The 18,469-nt window shown below is 33.9% G+C and overlaps 2 protein-coding genes across 6 annotated transcripts in view; one reads left to right on the top strand and one right to left on the bottom strand.

The window, feature by feature from the left end:
* Positions 1-7,343, top strand: part of LOC140743507 (probable 3',5'-cyclic phosphodiesterase pde-5) — a 42,702-nt gene extending 35,359 nt beyond the window's left edge. For all 5 annotated transcript variants that reach the window (XM_073074829.1, XM_073074833.1, XM_073074832.1 and 2 more), the window contains exons 8-14: positions 117-337; positions 3,218-3,502; positions 4,316-4,880; positions 5,386-5,544; positions 5,705-5,886; positions 6,213-6,405; positions 6,550-7,343. In XM_073074829.1, coding sequence (XP_072930930.1) covers positions 117-337; positions 3,218-3,502; positions 4,316-4,880; positions 5,386-5,544; positions 5,705-5,886; positions 6,213-6,405; positions 6,550-7,101 — 2,157 coding nt within the window. In that variant the 3' untranslated portion in view covers positions 7,102-7,343. The remainder of the gene's footprint in view (positions 1-116; positions 338-3,217; positions 3,503-4,315; positions 4,881-5,385; positions 5,545-5,704; positions 5,887-6,212; positions 6,406-6,549) is intronic.
* Positions 7,344-7,453: 110 nt separating this feature from the next.
* LOC140743508 (macrophage migration inhibitory factor) lies at positions 7,454-11,592 on the bottom strand. The gene is made up of 3 exons (XM_073074834.1): positions 11,336-11,592; positions 8,629-8,804; positions 7,454-7,588 (listed from the first exon to the last, which is right to left on the bottom strand). Exons 1-3 carry the CDS (start codon positions 11,441-11,443, stop codon positions 7,501-7,503), a joined length of 372 nt encoding a protein of 123 aa, XP_072930935.1. The 5' UTR covers positions 11,444-11,592; the 3' UTR covers positions 7,454-7,500.
* Between the last annotated feature and the right edge of the window lie 6,877 nt (positions 11,593-18,469).

An 18,469-nucleotide genomic window follows, 5' to 3' on the forward strand; every position in this document is an offset into this window, starting at 1 on the left:
TATATGAGTAGACATATAAGGCTATTCATATGTAATATATATAGATTCGAAAGCAAATTGCATAAAAATATCAACCTAAGATGACGTACTTTCAATTAAATAATTTTGAATTGCAGAAAGAATGCAATCACGTATTGTACCAGCCGATACTATCTGCGAACGGTAAAACCGTTTATGTGATAGAAATGTGGAGAGTCGACAGGGAATTCTCTAAAAAGGATCAAGACATTAGCTCGAATTTCCTCGTGTGTGGCAGCTTGATACTGCACTACTGCAATTTGTATTTGGACAAAAAACGAGAGCGCAATATGTCGGATTTCTTACTGGACGTCGTGAAGTAGGTATTTCTACAATCTCTTTAATGCGGTTTTCTTTGTCTATTAGAACCTTAGCTACGTTTTACGAATTAGCTTGTATTAATTAACATGCTCGGTTATATTTAATACACGTTTTCTCATATTTTAATACTTAGTCCGTGTTTGCGCAAAAAGGAACCACCCAGCAAGATGAGATATCAAAGAAACCACACTTCTGAGATATCAAAGGATTTGCAAAATAATTTGCAGCTCTGTTAAATGAAGTAATATTACTATTTATTTTATTTGAGTTTATTAATTAATTCCGTATATATTTATAAATATGCTCTATATGTATTTATAAATGTGCTCTTAATACCCTGAAATTTTCCAAATTAATAAGAAAATATGTATGTGGTTCCTTTTAACATGTACTAATTGATCGGTTTTCCTTATAAAAAAAGAACCATAACCCTGGGATTTACTGCTGACATGTAAGTATGTTTTATACTATCACAAAAAATCATAAATCGAGAGATCGTTTATTCAATGTAATCATCAAATTGGATTTCAAAATCCATCGTGTCTAGTCCATCTATGTCATCTTCTTTTGCATCATTACAAATAAGTACATCATAAAAACTCTGTGCAGCTATGGAATGAGATGTAATGTGGAATATGTTAATATCGGTTAATTTGGCTGGCGATACTGGCTTTCCTAAAGACCTTGTCTTTTTTAATAATATAGGAGTAGCAAACGAGCATGCAGTCCACCTGAAGGTAAGTGTTTACTGCTACCCATGGACATCTGTAATCAACCCGATAGGATTAGATATTCCTACCTGAGGTCGGCCACAGATGCGCCGCTACTCCTGAGGACTAAGGTGGAATGCCTCGTAAAAGTATGTCTCCCTTACCAAACCCTTCAAACCGGAACACAGCAGCCCTTAACGCTGCTGTTATAAGGCAGAAATAGGTGTGGAGGTGGTGCCGCCGCAGTCGAACCACAAAGGATTCTACCTCCTTCAAACCTTAGTGTAATTAAATGTTTCAATAAGATTACCGCTGGTAACTAAATGACAATAATATCCAGACTATTTTCGTAATCCATTTCTGTTGTAATAACTTTTCGCGCAATATTTTTAACATGGCTCCACAATCGGGAATGAATTAAACGTAGATAAAGCGTACGCCTCAAATTCATTAAGTACTTAAATGCATTAAATAAATCTATTACCTATTTACTTACCTGTTGTATCCTCATCATTATGTTTGGCGTTTATCTCAAATGCTTTATTTACAAATAGCTTGCTTCTACTTAACATTTTTACACTGCATTTCAAAAGAAATACAATAGAATAATAATAAAAACAATAGAAACAAGTAAATATTCCGTTGTTAAAAAGATAGAGGCATGTACATAATTAGTCATGTCATTTGGTACCTTGGAGCGATGATGGGTTCGTCATCATCAACCCATTACTGTCCCACTGCTGGGCACGGGTCTCCTCTCATAATGAGAAGGATTAGGCCATAGTCCACCGCGCTGGCCAAGTGCGTATTGGTAGACTTTACATACATTTGAGATTATTTTATAAATCTTTCACGTATGCAGGTTTCTTCACGATGTTCTCTTTCACCGTTCAGCAAGTGATAATAATTTCTAATACGCACATAGCTTTGAAAAATCAGAGGTTGGGATTGCCGAGTTTTTAACCACTAGGCTATCTCTGCTATATGCGTTGATGGGTTACAAAAAGTTTTATGCATAATGGAATCACGTACCAGTGGTTCTACCGTTTTACAATATTTATGTATAAATGACACAACCAAATTATGAATTTATTTTACCATTAATGCCACAGAAACTTAGTTCCATTTTGTGTATTAAAAATAATTGTTAATGAATGAAATATGTGTAATGTTTAATGGTACCAAGTATTTTGGATCTATTTTGTTGTATAAAATAAACATACAGTAATATCGTTTATTTGTAAGAACAATCGAGTCCCATGGTGCTATGGTTCGCTTTTGCTTTCTATTTTGCTGTTGGTTCCATTCTCCTTTTAGTATACCTAGTTACTAAGAGAACAAAACATGTAGTTCTTTTTTAATACGAATTTAGACCACTTTTAAATACGTATTCTTCAAAAATTTAAAAATACATTTTGCATAGATACGTACTTCCAAAGGTATATTATATACCCTTGAAGGAATCTTTGTTGCCCTTTTATTTTTCCGGTAGTTTATGACTGTTGCTTTGTCCAAGTAATCGTTTCAAAAATAAACTTGTAGTTAGACAGATTAATTAAACTAAGTTTTATGTTCAGACTCATAAGTTATATATATATATATGTCGGCTGATGGCCACACATCTTCTTTGCTTGCTTCAGATAATAAGATCGTACATAGGGTGATGTAAGAGATCAGCGATCCAAATGACAATCATCACTAAATATTCAACATTACACTTTTATTATACAAACACAAATTCACAAGGGGCATTAAACAATGGAAACTAGAACAGAATAATAAGATGCATCTCGATATCGGTTTACAACGATCCGTCGGAGCTCTCCGATCATTGCCGTCTGTCTTCTTCTCCAACGTTCCGTTACGCCCGGCGCCATCTATCGCCAATGCGATGTAAACTCCAATATGTTCGTAATTTGAATCACTCAAATGACCTGCGCCGACATATATATGTATACTCTTAGTTTTTGAGTACGAAAATGTCTGTTATTTCGGACGTGTACCACAAACACTTCAATTAAATTCATGTGGTGGAACGAACTTCATATACATAAAATTGCAACAAATTGTAACAAAAAATGTTTTTAATGTATATTCAACCCTGTATTGTAACACAGAATTTTTAGATTTCTATTTAAGTATAATAATACTGTCATTTCTCATTTCAGGGCGATATTTGAAGAGATGGTATCTCTCGATCAACTGATCAAAAGGATCCTTGAATTCGCTCAGCGTTTAGTGAACGCGGATCGTGCTTCACTGTTTCTTGTAGATTACAGGAATTTTGAGCTGGTATCGACAGTATTTGACTTGAAATTCGATCCAAGTCAAGGAAATGATATGGAAAAGAAGGAAATAAGAATGCCTATCAATCGAGGCATAGCCGGCCACGTCGCTTTATCTGGCGAAACCATGAATATACCTGATGCGTATTCTGATTACAGATTTAATAGGTTTGTAAACATATGTTTATCTGGTATAGTTGGAACATATCACTCCTTAATTAATTCATACGTATTATAGAATATGAGCTTTTTCCCGCGGCTTTGCTTGCGTTACGAAGTAATATTATTAACTAAGAAGATTTATACAAACTTCCATCCCCTATTTTATCCCTTTGGGGGTAGAATTGATCAAAATCCTTTCTTAGCGGATGCGTACGTCATAACATCTACCTGTAGGACTACCATGAGTTTACAAAAGTATTACTCGCTAACGACTGCGTAAAATAAATGTATGAAAAATTGTACAGCGCCTCTGGTGGTTACTCGTAGAACTAAAATCCGTAGTGACGTAACTCGATACGTAAAAAACCTATCGAAATCAAATCGCTAGCGAATGTCATTATGATCTATTGCCATACAAATTCGGTCCCATGAGTCATTAATTTGACAGACGTTGTCAAGAAATACCGTAACGATAGTAGTTATGTTATTCACTAGAAAAATGACAATAGTTTTCTATTTACCATTTCTATAGTGGCGTTTCTATGCCAACTCATGGTAATGCTACTGCATGCCAAATTTCAGCCCGATCCGTCTAGTGGTTTGGGCTGTGCGTTGATAGATCACTATGTCAGTCAGTCACCTTTGAGTAATATATATTTAGATTTTGTTTATTAAAAATCAATTCTAAATACTACAAAATATTGTACATTTTAAATATTATGAAATTAAGGCACATAATTTTTACTAATGGTATGCTATCACAATTATGAATATTTGCTATATAATATTTAACGTTTTAATATATTTAACGTATTTTAGAGAGGTGGACGAAGCCACTGGGTACAAAACGGTAAGCATTCTTTGCATGCCAGTCAAAGTGCAAGGCAAAGTTATTGGCGTCGTGCAAATGGTGAACAAGCGGAACGATAATAACTTTGACCACGAAGACGAAGTTTCGTTTGAAATATTCTCAACCTTCTTCGGTCTCGCTCTTCATCATGCTCGTCTGTACGACAAAATCATAAGGAAGGAGCAAAAGTATAGAGTCGCTCTAGAAGTATTGAGCTACCATAACACCTGCAAGGAACATGAGGTGAAAGCAATTCTTACTGATGAACATCGCTTGACTCTAAACGTCAACGACTTCTACCTAGATCCTTATGAGCTTGATGACATGGATAAATGCAAGGCAGCCATAAAGATGTTCGATGACCTATTCGACATGTCTCAATTCGACATAATGACTCTGACCAGATTCATTTTGACAGTGAAGAAAAATTATAGATCTGTGCCGTACCATAACTTTGATCATGGGTGGTCGGTGGCGCATGCCATGTACGTTATGCTGAAGAATGATACCCAAAATCGATTTGATTACAAAATGGTAATGCAGTTTATTATCTACTTCGCTCATGTTCATTATTATAAATGAATACTATCATGTTTCTATTAAATACCCATCTACATATGGTAGAAGATCCCGATAAAAGACGACCTTCACCGAGCTGCTTAATGGATGAAAAGTTTTTATATCAAATTAAATATGTCAACAAGTATATTTCAGTCCTGAATATGAATTTTTTACAATTAAAAAAAATATTTCTTGAAAATTTCACTACTCTGATTTTTGCATAAAATACATACCAATCGAAAGAATGAAGCCTATAGACTACTTTTTGACATATTTAATTTCATATAAATAAGGTTTCATCCATTAAGCAGCTCGGTGAAGGTCGTCTTATATCGGGATCTTAGACCATTACTGGGTCGTCGTACCTAATGTTCGCTTAAAAAACGGAGAATATATCGTCCAGTTTAATTAATGAACAGTCTTGATTAATTAAACAATTTTGATTTGTAGATCATGAGATTATTACTTCCAATTTCAGCGTCTGTCTTTGTTCGTGGCGTGCTTGTGCCATGACTTGGACCACCGGGGTTACACCAACAAATACATGAGCGAGACAGCATCGCCCCTGGCAGCTATGTATACCACTTCAACTTTGGAACACCATCATTTCAACATTACTGTAACGATTCTACAGCAGGTTGGTCTCATTAAAGCAATTGTTTGATTTTTTTGTAATTTAAAATTAAGGATCATAAACACTTTAAGTTGATTGTATTGTCTTAAATCGGCTCCAAGACGTTTGATTATAGTGGAGTCAGTATCTTTTGACTTAAATATTAAAGTGTTATTTTGAATAGGATGGCCACAATATCTTCTCAAACTTCTCAAGCGATGAATACAAGGATATCCTGCGTTCCATAAGACAGTGCATACTAGCTACTGATTTGGCAGTCTTCTTCCCTAACTTGGAGAAGCTGAAGCAAATTCATCAAGGCAAATCCAAACATCCTAAGTTCAACTGGGCTGTCCCTGGACACAGGTAGAGTATACTGAAATGATTGTCGTATGCCTTTGTAATATTTTATAAATATTGATGTATTAAACGAACATCCAGTCCATCTGGTGGTAAGTGGTCCATGAACGTGCGTTATCCACCCTAGACAATTTTTACCCGAGGTTGACCTCATTTGCGTTCCGAATGCCTCGGATAAGGATGTCCGCTTTTACAAACCTTTTAATGTAAAACAATTTGAATCAAGTTTTGTGGTTGGTTGATGCGTACAATTTGCAAAATTTAGTTGCAAATTTTACGCACTGGTACGCAAGACTGATCATTACCGTCCACATTTTGATTTACATTTACAGAGATTTGGCAATGGCAATATCAATGACAGCAGCGGATTTATCTGCTTCAGCAAAGCCTTGGGAAGTCCAAATTAAAACCGTTAAAGTCATATTTGAGGAGTTTTACGATCAAGGTGATAAAGAAAGGGCTGCAGGTAAAATCCCCATCCCAATGATGGACAGAAATAAACCTGAAGAACAACCTTCCAGTCAGGTAACTTTGTAAACACAATAATTTATTGCATTTAAATATTATTTATCTATGAATATAATTTTTAAATAATATATAACTATTATTTTTTTAATTATATAAAAAAATACATTAAAAATTATATACGTACCACCTTTTTATTTCCAGGTTGGTTTTCTTAGCCAAATATGCATACCGTGCTACAGTATGCTCTTTAAAATACTACCAAATACAAAGCCTATGTACATCATGGCGTTGAGAAATCTCAATAACTGGAAGTCCAAGGCATTGCGTATCCGAAAGAAAGTGAAGAAACAATCATCAAGCGATACATTTGCTAACATATCAGATTCGGAGCTGGATGACGACGAAATAAGTGACCAATTTCTGTTGGAGAGAGAAGTAAGCCCCGTTGCATACGCGAAAAGAATCGGTAGTAATGGAGAAGGAACGTCCAATGACGTATTAGAAGAAGTTGAACAAGTCAAAGAGATCAGCAGTGAGATACAGGCAGCATGGCAAAGTCTTAAATCAAATTCAGTTACTTGGGAAGAAGAAGAAGTGGCGACCAGCATAACTAAAGAAAGTACGGATCGGAAAGAAGATAGCCTTTGGGTGGAAGAAGAAGGCGCAGTCGCACGACCAAACAAGGCAGTAAAGATTGTACTTATCAGCGATGATGAAAGTGACCAGTTTAAAAACAGGCATTTTTCCATTTAAGACGGTTTAAACTCTTGTCAATAAGAGTACAAAAAGTAAGATATTATTTAATTGACACGAAAATACTCTAGATGACACTTTGTGTACAATGCAAAGATATTCAAAATATTGTACCTAAAATCTATTTTGAATTTATTCATGAAATAAAAAATCTTGCATGATTATTAAATATAAACAATTTAAATTGATAAGAATCTGATCAAACATTTTTCTCAAATAATATTAATGTTTAATTAACTGTTAACTATTGAACTGTCTGAACTGTCAACTATTGAAGCGATAAAATAATTGCACTAATTTAGAGTAAAGAGAAGTTAAGAGGACTCTTACGCATTAAGCAAATTATGCCACTTTTACTCATACTTTTTAATTTTCATTGAATACAAAACTGTATTTTTATTATGTTCTGAATTCTGCAGTTTCACTGATAATTACGCCTCCTTTACCGATATTCTGCGCTTGTAGATCATAGAAGCTTATGAAGAATCTGCAAAAAAAAAATACGTTTTTAATTATTGTGTCTGTCTTTGTAATAGAGCGTGTGTGTGTGTGTGTGTAGTCTCTAGTGTTTAGTGTGTTAAGCCTTTTCTCATATTATACAACATAATTTTATGTGGAAATTATGTTATTTTTAACGTGTGGTCCTTGTGGATGTGTTTTTGTCAGCTTACTTTCGAGTTCATTCAAATACTCGTATATTATTCAAGATTTTTTCATTTGATTTGATTAATTTTATAAGATTAAATTTTAATTTGAAGCACTGGTAACAAGTATTAATACCTAGTAGATATTTTCAGTATAGATATAAAATTGATAAAAAAGCTATTTCTGATTTATCGTCTTAATTTTTAACGACTATTTTCCTTTTTTTTATTTTTGAGGCCTATATTGAAGGCATTTTAAACATATATTTTTGAATTGTTGATTTAATTTCATGTAACTTTTTTTCAATTTTTCATTTTATTGTCCAGAATCTTAGCTATGGAGCTATCTTAAAGTAGATATGTACGATTAGTATGTAATTGTGATGCATTTTCTTGTATTAGGATATGATAAATATGAAATAAATGTTTAAAAATTATTTGACTTTCTCTTCATACCAGAACTAAATTTTCGGAAGAAAATCATTATATTTGTACTTCGATAAAAATAATTGCATTGAATCTAGTATATAAAAAAGTTATATTAGCATAGACTCCTTTATCAGTTACAGTTATTTTCCTTTTATTATAAAGGTAAAATTAACTTTAATTATATGATATTTTCACTCAAAGTAATCAGTCTACCATAATATGTTTCCAAATTCCGGTACATTTATCATGTAGTTTGAGTTTTACAGTTTAGTATTCGAATATGAACATATATATATGATGTGCTCAAACTAAACGTGGTAGTAATGTATGTAGGTATAATGTATATGTTGTCAGTAAAAAAATAAATATGGTCGTCTTATTATTATTATATCTTATATTATTATTATATTATGTCTTATATTATTATTATATGTCTTATATTATTATTATATACCTTTCCGGTTTGATTCCCAGTTCTCTGTCCATGAATTCCGACAATTCCTTCGTTACTACTCTATTATCTTCAGGACTTATGTGACCAATGGACTCCAGGGAAGCAACGGCACCTGGTAACGTGGAATCTTCGCCGAAGGACACTACACAGTCACTTGAAACTGCGCATACAAATTTCTGAAATGTGTGTGTTGATTAAGTTCATAATATACAATATATATTTTATAGTAAAATATGTTATGTCATAATTATGTTATATCTTTGACACATGCAATAACCAAACAAGCATTTCGCCGGCGGCACCGTTTCTGATTTTTAGGGTTCGATACTCAAAGTGTAAAAACGGAACTTTATTACTAAGCCTTCGCTGTCTGTACGTCTGTTACAGGGCTCTATTTCTTGAACCGTAATATATAGAAACTTGTTTTTTTTACAATGTATATAATGTTAGGCGCTAGAACAACAAGTACTAAAAATAACAAGTAATTAATTAAAAAAATCAAAAACCCGACTGCACCAAAAAGGCTGAAGTAAAATTTCCAAAAGCAATGAAATAGGCATTTCGTTATTTTTATCCAAAAAGCCGAATACAAAGTTTCATAGTAGGTGTCTGCTTCAAAAACAAAAGATGTTCAAACAATATTATCCTATTTTATCCTCGTAGTGTTCATTTACGCTAATAAAGAACCTATGTGTAAAATTCCAGCACGCTTAAGTTCAGCGGTTTTCCTTTGCGTTGATCTCTGGCACAGCAACTCACTCATTTAGTCAGACAGTCATCTCGATGTGTATATACGAGTATATATGTACTAGCTGATCCGGCAAACGTTGTGTTGCCATATAAATAAAAAATGTTAAGGATGAACAACCCTTATCCCTTAGGTGTAAAAAAAAATAGATAGTAGCCGATTCTCAGACCTACTGAATATGTATATAAAAATTGGTGAAAATCGGTGAAGCCGTTTCGGAGGAGTACGGTAATTAACACGAGAATTTTATATATAAGATATAATGTATGTGTAATCTCCTCTTAATTTCCTTTATTTTGACACCCTACTCGATAGGTTTGGTTAACTTTTTTAAAACGTGTTACTATTTCGCGAAAAAAATCGCTATTTACGCTCTATAAAATATATAACTTCAATCAATCAAAGTTTCGGTCATTATTTTACCTCGTTAGAGGTAGCATTTCATTATTTTTATCCAACAAGCCTGATACAAAATTTCATAGAGTTTGCTTCAAAATTGACGATTGTTCAAATTAATTTTTAACCCTTATTTTACCCTCTACGGGGTTGATTTTTCGGAGGGGGATAAATAAGTGCGTCCTTGTTCCTATCCAGAAAGCCAAATACAAAATTTTATAGTAGTTGCTTCAAAATTAAAGGATTTAAAAAAAACTGTTTTCCCCTATTTTACCCTCTTAAGGTTAGAATTTCCAAAAGGCCTTTCTTAGTACTTATTCAAGCTATATAGAGAACCTGTGTGCAAAATTTCAGAACTGTGAGGTCCTTGGTTTAGGCTGTACTTTGATTTCTGAAAAATGAAAAAGTCATTTAGTTAGTCAGTCAGTCAATCACCTTACTGTTTTATATATATACAAATATGTTTTTATAATCTCGGTTTAATTTCCTTTCATTTGATACCCTACTCGATAGGTTCGGTTAACTTTTTTTTTTAAATGTGTTACTATTTCGCGCCAAAAATCCGCCATTTTGATTTTTTTTTACTAACACCTATCTAAGGACACTCGGGTCATTGAGACAAATATAATGACACCTTAACTGTTGAAATTCATCCAGCCGTTTGTTAGATCGGATCAAATAAAGAAAGACAAACATACAAGATACGCGCGAAAAACATAACCCTTCCTTGGCAGTCGGGTAAAAATATCTTAAATATAAAAGGGGGTCCAAATATAGGAAATCCACCCCAGACATTACGACTAACGCCATCTGTGTTTACATATACTCGTAATAAGTTGTCAACGCACATACTATGTATTATACATCGGTAATATACAGAACTTCCAATAGATGGCGTTACTTGCTACATGTAGTTACTGTATCAATTATCAAAATACATGTACTTATAGCTGTTATGGTAACCAACTTACTTAAATTAAAAATAATGGACATTTGGCGGTACGGATGCCACCATGAGCGAATTCGGCACGTACTTGGTCAATTATTATCTGAAATCATTTTCTGTAGGATTCCTATCCTGTGGTCCATAGCTGCAGTATTGATTTTGTGTTAATATCTAGTAGTAGTTAGGTGATTAGTGTATATGTAACATATGTATTAATAACATTGACCGACCAATGTTTAAAAGTAAATAATCATGATTTATTTACGTACAAGCTAATCGCAAAGTTACTCGTATTAAAAATACTCGCTTTGCTTATTTGCTTCATTGATTAAAAATGTATTATTTTTAAATTATACCGTGATAAATTACCTAGTAACTGTTTACTTTATATGAGCAAATAATAATAAAACACAAAATTAAAAACTGGGGCCTCTGCAGGCAATTACTCGGAAAAAATCTCAATTTTAAATAAAAAATATGTTCTCTTTGATTAAAATACGTCAAAGGAAAATATTAAGATTTCGCAGGATCATGTAAAACATTTCTATTAAAACAGGAAATCTAGACACAGACTCTTTGCGAGCTAATTAGCAGCTAAGGAACGTAAAGAGACTTACGTATTCTGGTTTCCTCACGGCTTTTGCTAGTACCGGAATTATTTTATCCACAAAATCTTTGGGGATGCTGCTTTTAGGTATATTCGTTAAAATCTTGAAACACGGCATTTTAAACGTTTTCGTATTAACTACACTGACGGATTTTATTATTTTGTGATACAAAAGGGTAGCTAAACGTATCGGCGTTCGATAATAACTATCAGTTTAATAACATGTAACAATCCTTATCTGTTTGCTTGTCACTTTATTACACGAGATACGGATTTGTGACGAGTACGGATTTTATTTTTGCAGATATTATTTTATTATGATATATTATATTTTACTAGTTGACGGCAAACGTTGTGTTACCATATAAATAAAAAACTGTTAACAACCCTTATCACTTAGGGATATGAAAATAGATTGTAGCCGATTCTCAGACCTACTGAATATCTATATAAAATTTGGTGAAAATCGGTAAAACCGTTTCAGAGGAGTACGGTAACTAACATTGTGACACGAGAATTGTAGTATGATACTCGATTATATATTTTATCGTTGATGAGTTTTTAATATACTGTAATTAGTACGACGTTATTAACAGACTTATGTGTGTATGTATATGGGTTCTCGCCTGTAAAAGTTGTTAGGTAACAAACAAACTACAAAGAATATGTCTACCTAACTTCAAAATTTTAATGAGTAATGATTATGAGTAAAGTCGTATTGTTTTTATTTTTCTTGGCATTCAACCCAATTTTCATTGAGTGTTTTTGAAGTTATATCTTTATATATATATGTCTTATGTGCGTGTGTATGTCACTGAACTCCTCCTAAACGACTGGACTGATTTTGATGAAATTTGTTGTGTGTGTTCAAGGGGACTTGAGAATGGTTTAGATTCACAATTTAGTCCGTGGGAAAAGGTTTTTTTAATTAATTTTTAATTCGTAAGTAGTTATAGAATCGGAAACTATGCATTTGATCAAATGATGATCTTTAGCAAGGTTGTTGTCCAAGAGCCTACGAGGGTTTGGGAGTTGGTAAGACCAATTTTCGACAGATGGCACCACTGTCATTCCAATGCAGGTATAAATTTTCCGTTTTATGTATGTCATATTATTTCTTCATGATGCGGGCAAAGCCGCGGGCACCACTAGTATATTTATTATATCGTAGTAGCAGACGAGCATGCAGTCCGCCTGATAAGTGGCTACTGCCGCCCATGGGCATATGTAATCAACCCAGATAAGTTCAGATTAAGTAAGTACCTGAAGTCGGGCACAGATGCGCCGCTCCCATGAGGATTAATCTGGAATGGACACTTTTAATCCCGAGTGAAACCGCGGGGCGCAGCTCGTTTTAACCATAATTATGGAATATTCCGTTCATCGTTAGATTTGTGGCAAACAGAGCGACCGCAGACGTTATTTTTATTATATTGTTTAAAGCTACACAATCTTACATAAGACCTTTATCAAGTTTTCTTGTCTATTATTTGTGGCGCTAGGAGAACACGGAGTAATCAGAAATGGATGTGGCAAAACAATATATAAACTGTATAAGCCGCCCCCACCTCCCGGTTATAACTACATACAATAAAATCGTGCAGACGTAAACATATTTTTCAGGTACCGTACCGAAAGGGGTAAAAACGGAATCCTATTATTTAGCCTCCGCTGTCTGTCCGTTTGTCTGTCTCTTACAGGGCTCTATCTCTGAAACTTTAATAGATAGACACTCGAATTTTACAGAATAAATAAGTGAAAGTAATTAAAAATGGATGCAATGGTTACAGAAGATGTGTTATTCCTTCTGAGGACTAAGATGCTATAATTAAGTGTGACGGTGGACCTCGATGTTATTCTGTTATATCTGTTTCTATCGCCATTTAATTTAATTTATTGCATTTTTGGTAGTAGTTCGTACTACTTATATTTTTCATACATTAAAAAAATAATATGGCGTGTCCAAAATTTCTTTGCGTCATATGTTATAGCTAAATCAATTCTCATCTATGTTGGCCATCGTACGGTTCCACAATATAATGGCGAAGTCGATAATATCTACCTATATAGTTATGGAAATCGATTATTGATTGGAATGATGTGGATAGCATTCTTTACGACCTATTGAGAAACTTATAAACATTTGTTAACAAGATTTCAATGGGTTTGCGACACGGTTGCCAACTTAGGGGTTTTCCCCCCAGATTTAGGGGGTAAATGAGTGGTATGGGATTTTTCTAGGGGTTTTATATGTCTAGGGGTATTTTTAGGGGTTTTGTAAAGGCGCGGCGAGCAAAAAAAAAAAAAAAAAAACGGGAAACGTGTCATAAGCTTGCACGGCGTCCAAAACAAACAGGTTCTGAGCCGGCACGGCGGGGCTAAAAAAAAAAAAAAAAACGGGAAACGGGTCATAAGGTGGCACGGCATCCCAAAAAAAAAGTGTAATATAGTTTTAGGGGAATTTTCAAATAATTAATGCAATTATAGGGGGTTTCGACTTCAGTTTAGGGATACATATTTTTGAGAGTTGGCAACACTGGTTTGCGAACTTTTATGTCGGTGTCATAGATTAGTAAAGATACTTCGCCGCCTTGAAATTGAATGAAGCCACAAACAGCATTTTAGTAAGTTCTTTTTTTGAATTGTTGACAAATAAAACATTTGAGAGAAAATTTACGAATAAATTACTAATACTACGTAATTTAAGTAATAAATAAATAAATATTTGAAATATTTTAGGGACATTTTAGCACGGAGACGTGGCAAAACTTTTTACGCAACTATTTCATTTCTCAAAACTGGGTACATTTTCTTGTTAGGAGTGAGTAATCTTTACTAATCTATAGTCGGTGTTGGTAATTTGTTTTTATATCCGACTAGCAGCACTCACGGCTTTGCTCGCGTACAAAATACCTGACATACGTATAACTGAAAACTGATTTTTTTGTAGCACTAATAGAGAATTTTATAGCAGTGATAGCCTAGTGGTTAACAAATTTGGCCTCTCGATCGAGGTGTCCGAGGTTCAAATCCCAGGCATGCACCTATGATTTTTCAAAGTTATGTGCGTATTAAAAATATTTATCACTTGCTAAACGGTAGGAAAACATCGTGAGGAAACCTGCATACCTGAGAGATTTATAAAAAAATCTGAAATGTATGGGAAGTCTACCAATACGCACTTGGCCAGCGCGGTGGACTATGGCCTAATCCTTCTCATTATGAGAGGAGACCCGTGCCCAGCAGTGGGACAGTAATGGGTTGATAATAAATAGAGATCAACATTTTTGATGCACATTATGTTCGTCTATACCGAACAGTTTCGTCAGCGCACGCCGGTAAAGTATCACATCTTGCCAAATCTTTGCTGACTACATATGCTATTATTTTCTTCTGAACTGTTTGTTCAATCATAGTAAAGTATATTCTATAGCACTCTTGAATAATGTAACTTTCTGATTGTGAACGAATTTTCGTGATCGGTTCTGTATTTTCGAAGATTAGCCCTTACAAACAAACAATCAAAGTTACAAAATTTACCTCTTAATATTATTAGTATAGATTTGCACATTATTGTTATGGTAGTGTAAGATCTATTAAATCACATTATTCAGGTTTGCGAAATGTGTTAGTAATTCCTTCATAGTTATTTAGTTAAATGTAAACATTGTCAAATATTTTATTTTGTCTTTGTAAATAGTAAAATAAGTCTATATGTTAATAAGTTATTGTTTATTGTAATTCTATTCCTTGTAGTATTTTTTTTGGTTAACGAGGGGGAAACCTTCAAAAGGTACCCGGTGCCGTGGGAGCGACACAGGGTTATGTGGGACTCTTACCGCACTAAAATCCCCACGGTGGCCGTCCTCGGCGCTGCGTAGAGGACTCCGGGATCTCCAACGGAGCGCAACCGGAGTCCTCTTAGCGCAGTGCCCCGGCGGGCTTCGCCCAGGTGAGTTTGAAACTCACCACACCATCTGGTGTGCACGACGGTATGCCACATATACCGCCGTCCTTCCCGGGGTCGCTGGCCGGGCGGTTTGAGCTCCCACTCTTGCCGTCCGCAACCCGCGATTCCTTGTAGTCTGCTCCACCTCTAACTTCGCACACCCTATCCTACATTATTATTTATTATATCCTAACTTATTTGTCCTTTTCTCTTTCCCATGCATAGGTTGTCTGGAAGAGATCGCTGCTTAGCGATAAGGCCGCCTATTGCACACTGTTTTAACCTTAATTAATACTACTGTTAAATTCTGCTGTAAGTGTGTGTAAGTGTGCAATAAAATGTATTCTATTCTATATGACATTTTGCACTTACTTTAAAATGTAAAATAATAAATTAGCATTTAAGTAATAACATTGTTGAATTCTGAAAGTGTAACAAACAAACAAAAAAAAAAAAGCTCAAATTCGCATTAAAATATAAGTTAGGATAGTAGAACCACTCCTATGTGTACATGAAGTCACTTTTCATGTATACTTAGTGTAATAAAGTACAAATTGTTACTAACGTACTCATAATAAAATTTAATACTTATGTATAAAAAATGCTATAAATGTTAATGAGATAAGATAATAAATAGTTAAAACAATTTATAGATGTACTTATAACCGATGTCTGTATGTATTTTGAATAATATCTTATATATAAAATTCTCGTGTCACATTGTTAGTTACCGTACTCCTCCGAAACAGCTTTACCTATTTTCACCAAATTTTATATGCATATTCAGTAGTAGGTCTGAGAATCGAGTACTATCTATTTTTCACACCCCTAAGTGATAAGGGTTGTTCACCGTTAACATTTTTTTATTAATATGGCAACACCACGTTTACCGGGTCAGCTAGTAATATGTATTAATTAATACATATTTTATTATTTGTTGAATTGCCATCCAAAGATCTAAATTCTCGAATTTCTATCTAGGCTTTTGTTAACATTGAAGTTATATAGTGCAACTCACTTTAAATGCGAAACAATAGTACAAACTATAAAGAGGATACTCAAACATAACCACGAACTGTTACTTGTATAGTTTTGGTGAGAGAAGCCTTTAAGCTCACAGAGAACAATCGTCCAAGCGTTTCAAATTATATAATTAAATACTTAAATTAAAATAATAATACATGTAACTATTGTTGTACACAATACTCTGCTTTGCATTAATATTCTTGAAAATAACATTATAAACGGCTTATAAACTTGCAAATTTTGTTGAACATTTCCTTACTGTTATTTCCTTAGTAATGGTGATTATGATTATCATTTTAATGCTTAAAATTAAATGAAATATGTTATTGTTAGATACTTTAGAAACAAGTTATTGATTGCGTCGGGATGCATCAGCCAGGATACAGAAAGACCGAATAACTTATATATACGTATTTAATCAAAACCGAATATTTGTAATATTCGGTTTTGGATTAAATCTAACCTAAATTATAACTAACTATCCTAAGTGACTTGCTGGGGCAATGCTAGCACCCAGAGTGAGTTCCCACGTTCGGGATTCAACGTAACGTAACGTAACGTAACGTAACGTAACGTAACGTAACGTAACGTATCGTATCGTAACGTAACGTAACGTTACGTAACGTAACGTAACGTAACGTAACGTAACGTAACGTAACGTAACGTTGGCAACGTAGGTGCGTAGTCAGCGTTCCCACGGCACGGCGGCGGGGAGGAATCGGATTTGTTCCTGATAAATTTAGTTAAGGCGAATGCCTATTGTTGGTTAAGGCCAGTATATAACAAACACATCAATATGTTGTGTTAGAATAAACCAAATTTACAAACATACAAGATATACGCCCGAAATATAACCCTTTATTCCCCGTGCTTCTTGAGAAAATGAACTAAAATAAATTCCTAAATTAAATTCATCGTACCTTTCTGGGTGAGATAGGTCAACGACTGCAGTTCTTTGTTACCATAATAGTTACGGATTTAAATCAAAACACAATTCAGGCCATCATTTTTAAGTTCGCAAACATTGAAATGCACTTTACTACTCACCCTACGACGCCGGACTTTTCCAATGTGACTATTTGTACAGGTACTGGACTAATAAATTATATTTATTCGTACAGTTATTCAATTTTTTTTTTAAATATATTTATTCGTACATTTATTCAATTTTTTTTTCTTTATACAATGTGACAAATTCAATTTTTTTTAAATATATTTATGCGTACATTTATTCAATTGGTTAGGTTAGGTTAGGTTAGGTTAGGTTAGGTTTTTTTTTTTTTTTTTTTTAAATAAATATATTTATTCGTACATTTATTCAATTAGTTTTTTAAATTGATTTCGAACGGGCTGATGGCGATCGACGTCATTTTTTGATGTTAAGAGCTTAGTTTCTAAAATCGATCGGTAGAGCCGTTTAAAAGTTATTAAAAAAAAAAACATTTCAAAAAATTTTTTTTTGTACTTTTTTTGAGATTTCTCAAAATCTACCGGTTCGAATCGGATAATAATAAATTGTTTGTCCAGTACCCGTATTAATAATTATAAATTATTCGTACGGTAACCGTATTAATAGACTCAGCCGGACTTTTCAGGTCGATCTGAACACGAAAATATCGGGCTAATTCAATAAAGTCAATTTCAGCAGGCCGATTAAATCGCGTGGAAATATTTTTGATCGAAATTTTAAATTTATTATTTTAATAGGGTGAACGTTTTTGACATGAAAATTGCACTTGGTAATTGATTTAACTGGTAATCTAACATGTCCATCAGAACATGGGGCCTACCAATTAAAATCATACTATCATGCTTCAGGAAAGTTTTCTTTCAATACTGCATTAACATTATTTTGTTTCGTACCATAAACTCCTTAAAACAGAATTGTTTTATTCCTGCCGAGTGATTTAAAAGAATGAGTAATTTGTCTATTCCTTATCCGAGAGGAAAAGGAATTATGGAATATACATCGAAACTAGTGTCATCACATTTAGCACATAAACCAGGAATCCTCGTTCACATATGACCACATTGCCTGATGTTTTACCGGAAAATATCATGTCTTGGTAAAGTTCGTATTTGACCATCAAATTAATTGCACGCCTATTTGCTTCAGTACTGTGTAATTTATTTTCCCTGGCGTTACAATCCAGTGTCCGGTAATTGGAG

Source organism: Epargyreus clarus, unplaced genomic scaffold (genome assembly GCF_041222505.1).
Source record: "Epargyreus clarus isolate Ecla_fem2 unplaced genomic scaffold, WU_Ecla_fem_2.2 ptg000007l, whole genome shotgun sequence".
Lineage (NCBI taxonomy): Eukaryota > Metazoa > Arthropoda > Insecta > Lepidoptera > Hesperiidae > Epargyreus > Epargyreus clarus.

Excerpts from the sequence above, each read along its gene's own strand:
- LOC140743508 (XM_073074834.1), bottom strand. The coding sequence starts at position 11,443 with ATGCCGTGTTTCAAGATTTTAACGAATATACCTAAAAGCAGCATCCCC. Across the intron at positions 8,805-11,335 it reads CCGTGAGGAAACCAGAATAC|AAATTTGTATGCGCAGTTTC; the intron begins GTAAGTCTCTTT and ends CACACATTTCAG. Across the intron at positions 7,589-8,628 it reads CTGGGAATCAAACCGGAAAG|ATTCTTCATAAGCTTCTATG; the intron begins GTATATAATAAT and ends TTTTTTTTGCAG.